Source organism: Limulus polyphemus, unplaced genomic scaffold, assembly GCF_000517525.1.
Source record: "Limulus polyphemus unplaced genomic scaffold, Limulus_polyphemus-2.1.2 Scaffold576, whole genome shotgun sequence".
Lineage (NCBI taxonomy): Eukaryota > Metazoa > Arthropoda > Merostomata > Xiphosura > Limulidae > Limulus > Limulus polyphemus.
In genome coordinates, this window is record NW_013666186.1 from 44,547 (window position 1) to 47,642 (window position 3,096).

At 30.5% G+C, this 3,096-nt stretch overlaps 1 protein-coding gene across 1 annotated transcript in view; it reads left to right on the forward strand.

Annotated features, from left to right (window-relative positions):
* LOC106459216 (protein LCHN-like) overlaps nt 1–3,096 on the forward strand; it is a 64,713-nt gene that overhangs the window by 35,722 nt on the left and 25,895 nt on the right. Inside the window, exon 5 of the mRNA XM_013918821.2 lies at nt 1,501–1,639. Coding sequence (XP_013774275.1) covers nt 1,501–1,639 — 139 coding nt within the window. The remainder of the gene's footprint in view (nt 1–1,500; nt 1,640–3,096) is intronic.

Genomic DNA, 3,096 nt, shown 5'->3' on the forward strand with positions numbered 1-3,096 from the left:
GTTTTATTGTCAACCTATAGTAACTACTGATGTCACCTGCTTTTTTTTTGTTTTAGTAGAGGACTCGCTAGCAAGGAAGAAAGTTTATTAAAGGACTATATTAAATATATTGTGTTTACTTTCCTAGTCACTAGATCAGTATGAGACAGAAAACTGGTTAAATGGAGAAAGTTGTACTAAGTAATGATTTAAATTCACCAGTTTTGGTCACTTCATTTTACTGTAAAACAAATTAATATTAATGCACATTACTTTCCTTCAGTCAGTTTTTATCCTTTCGCAATATTGTAGTTCACATAAATGTTACTTTTTTAAGTCAGATAGTTTTTATCCTTAAGGAAGAAAGTGATTTTTGAGTAAACTAAAGTTTTTATGCTTAAGTGAGCTTGTAATGGAACATTGTATTTGTGTCATGGCATTGTAGATTTCAAACATGGATTTTCCATCAACAATCGGTTGGTAGCAAAGTAGAAAAAATATATCAAAACAGAATCTCAGAATTACACAATGATCCATCAAAAGTTCCAATCACTAAAGAGATGATCAAGGCTTACAATCATCATATGCAGTGTACAAATAAGGTATTAAGAGTAAACCAAGAAGACTAAACAGGAAAAGAAAAATCTTTGTAATCAGAAGCAGAGGTAAAAATAAGGAAGACTTTCACAAGAAATGCAGCAAAGAAATTAGTTTGGTAGACTTAGAAAAAGAGGCACAATAAGAGATAGATATTACTAGGTCTCACTTGGATGAAGGAAACAGTAAGCTAGTCATGGAGCCTCTTTTAAAAAGGCAGTTCTTCATGATGCAACAGTTGTTTAATCTATGTTATCAGCAGCCAAGGAAAAACTGGATAAGGCCCAGAATAATCTTACAAAAATGAGAGTACAACTGAGTTTGAAAGAGCTTTTAGTGAAACTCCATGCCAGGAGAAAAAGAAAAGAGATATTGGACTAACACTTTAATATTCTCATACTAATTTGATTACTCATTTAAAAACTGCTGTTATTCAATTATTATACTTGTTTTGCTACAGTTTTAAATAATGTATAGTATATTTATTATACAGTTTTATTGTCTTTTATATTACTGAAATTTCTAGCATTAACAAGATGATTTTAAAGATGCAGTTGTAAGGAGAGGTAAGAGGTTGCAGAGATAGATATTGCATATCACTGTATTTGATTTCATTCAAAACTCTTATCATTTATCTACTTTTTTTACTTAAAAGTTTCTACACTTATCAAAAAAGTTGCTGGAAGGCCTGTGTACCTTGTATGGCTTGAGTGCACTTATTGAAAGCCTTTAACTTTTGACACTTATGTGATGTTGTCTATAGTTTTTAGGAATCCAGTACATCATTCTTGTAATCAATTTACATATGTGTATTTCTCTATTTTGTATGAGTGTCACACATTTTTGTTTTCATGTTGATACACGTACATGTATATTTTACAAGGTTCTAAATGACGTGTATGTATGCTTATGAATATCTTTTAGGTGTCCCATCCTACAGAATGTTTTTGCCACTTGATGAATTTCTTTGGAGAACAGCTTTTCCTTCTTTGGAAATTTGCTTTACTCAAGAAAAGGATCTTATTTTATTCACCTCCACCAGTTGGAACAGTATGTTATCGAGGTGAAGTGTTATTTAATTAACTAATAATGAGCAGCTTATAGCATCATAGAAGAGTGCAGTGAATCATATAGTTATGTGATATTGATAAGAACTCTGTTAAGTGAATAAATATGCTTTATAGTTGTTTAGAAAGTGTTTTGTATATTCAGGTACTGAGATCAAACCCAACAATCATCATGCTGTATGAAATGCATGCAATAGTTTTTAAATCCTACAATGACCAATGTCAGGCAGTTTTTTGGTTATCTAAGTTTAAAAAAATGATACAAACTGTAATCAAAGACAGGGTATAAAATTAGGAGTAAAAAGTTAAGAGTCAGCAGGACTCGCACATGTGTGAAGTTTGGGAGTCAGCTATACAAAAAATGAAAAAAAAACAAAAACAAAGAACATTTGACTGCATGTTACACTAACAAGAAAAACATGCAATCTCTATTATTCCAGCTCAGTTTCATAAAAAACTTAGAAATAATACTTTGAATATTTTAAACATTTCTAAAAGTTAATAATTATCACACTAATCCTAGAAAAACAAAGAAGCCATCCAGTATCATGACAAGTCTTCTTACCAAACAGTAAATGTTGTTGTGTCTTTGTTTTTCTAGGATTGGAGTGATAATTATTAACTGTTTAGAAACTTGTACTGTTTACTAAAAGATTGCCAAATTTTATGAAGATATCCCGTAGTAAATTCAGAGTTATAGTATGTATAGTGTCTATGGTCACATGGTGGTTACAAGGCTGGTCAAACTTGTATATAGAAAGTTAAAGCAATTTTACCTTTAGTAATACTGGTTACATTTCGAGTTTGTAACAAGTAAGCAATATATTAGACATAAAATGTAAACATAAGCAACAGGCACCACTTTAACTAGTTACATAAACAATGGCCTCTTGGCCACACCCTCACATTTGTGAGTTGTGTTGAAGCAGAATGTATGAATACCAAATTTAAGTTTTGTAAGTTACCAAGTTACCATTTTCTAAGTTACCCTATATAAAAAAAACACATGCAGTAAGTATTATGTTGATCCAGCATAAGCCAAGGTATCAAGTCATTCTGCAATGTGAATTTAAGTCATAAATGTATAACAGTCATGGTGATTAGAGTAACCTTATTATGAGAAGATCAAGTACTGGTTTATAGAAAATTTGGTGGCCAGAGTTTCTAGTCATCCTAGTATGAGAATGTTTTTTAAGCTTGAACTTATTTTGATATGCAAGTTACCGTTTTTTTCGGTGTATAAGACACACTTTTTTTACCCCAAAATTTGATGTCAAAATCTGCTTGTGTCCTATACACTGAAGGTATGAATAATATATATATATACAATATATATAAGCCATGTGTAAATATTTAATAGGCATGCATAGTTTAGTTTCTAATTGTAATAGTGTTATTTATTAACAATAGTATTTTGTTTCTTTTAAAACTAATAACTTATTTATTAATAGTC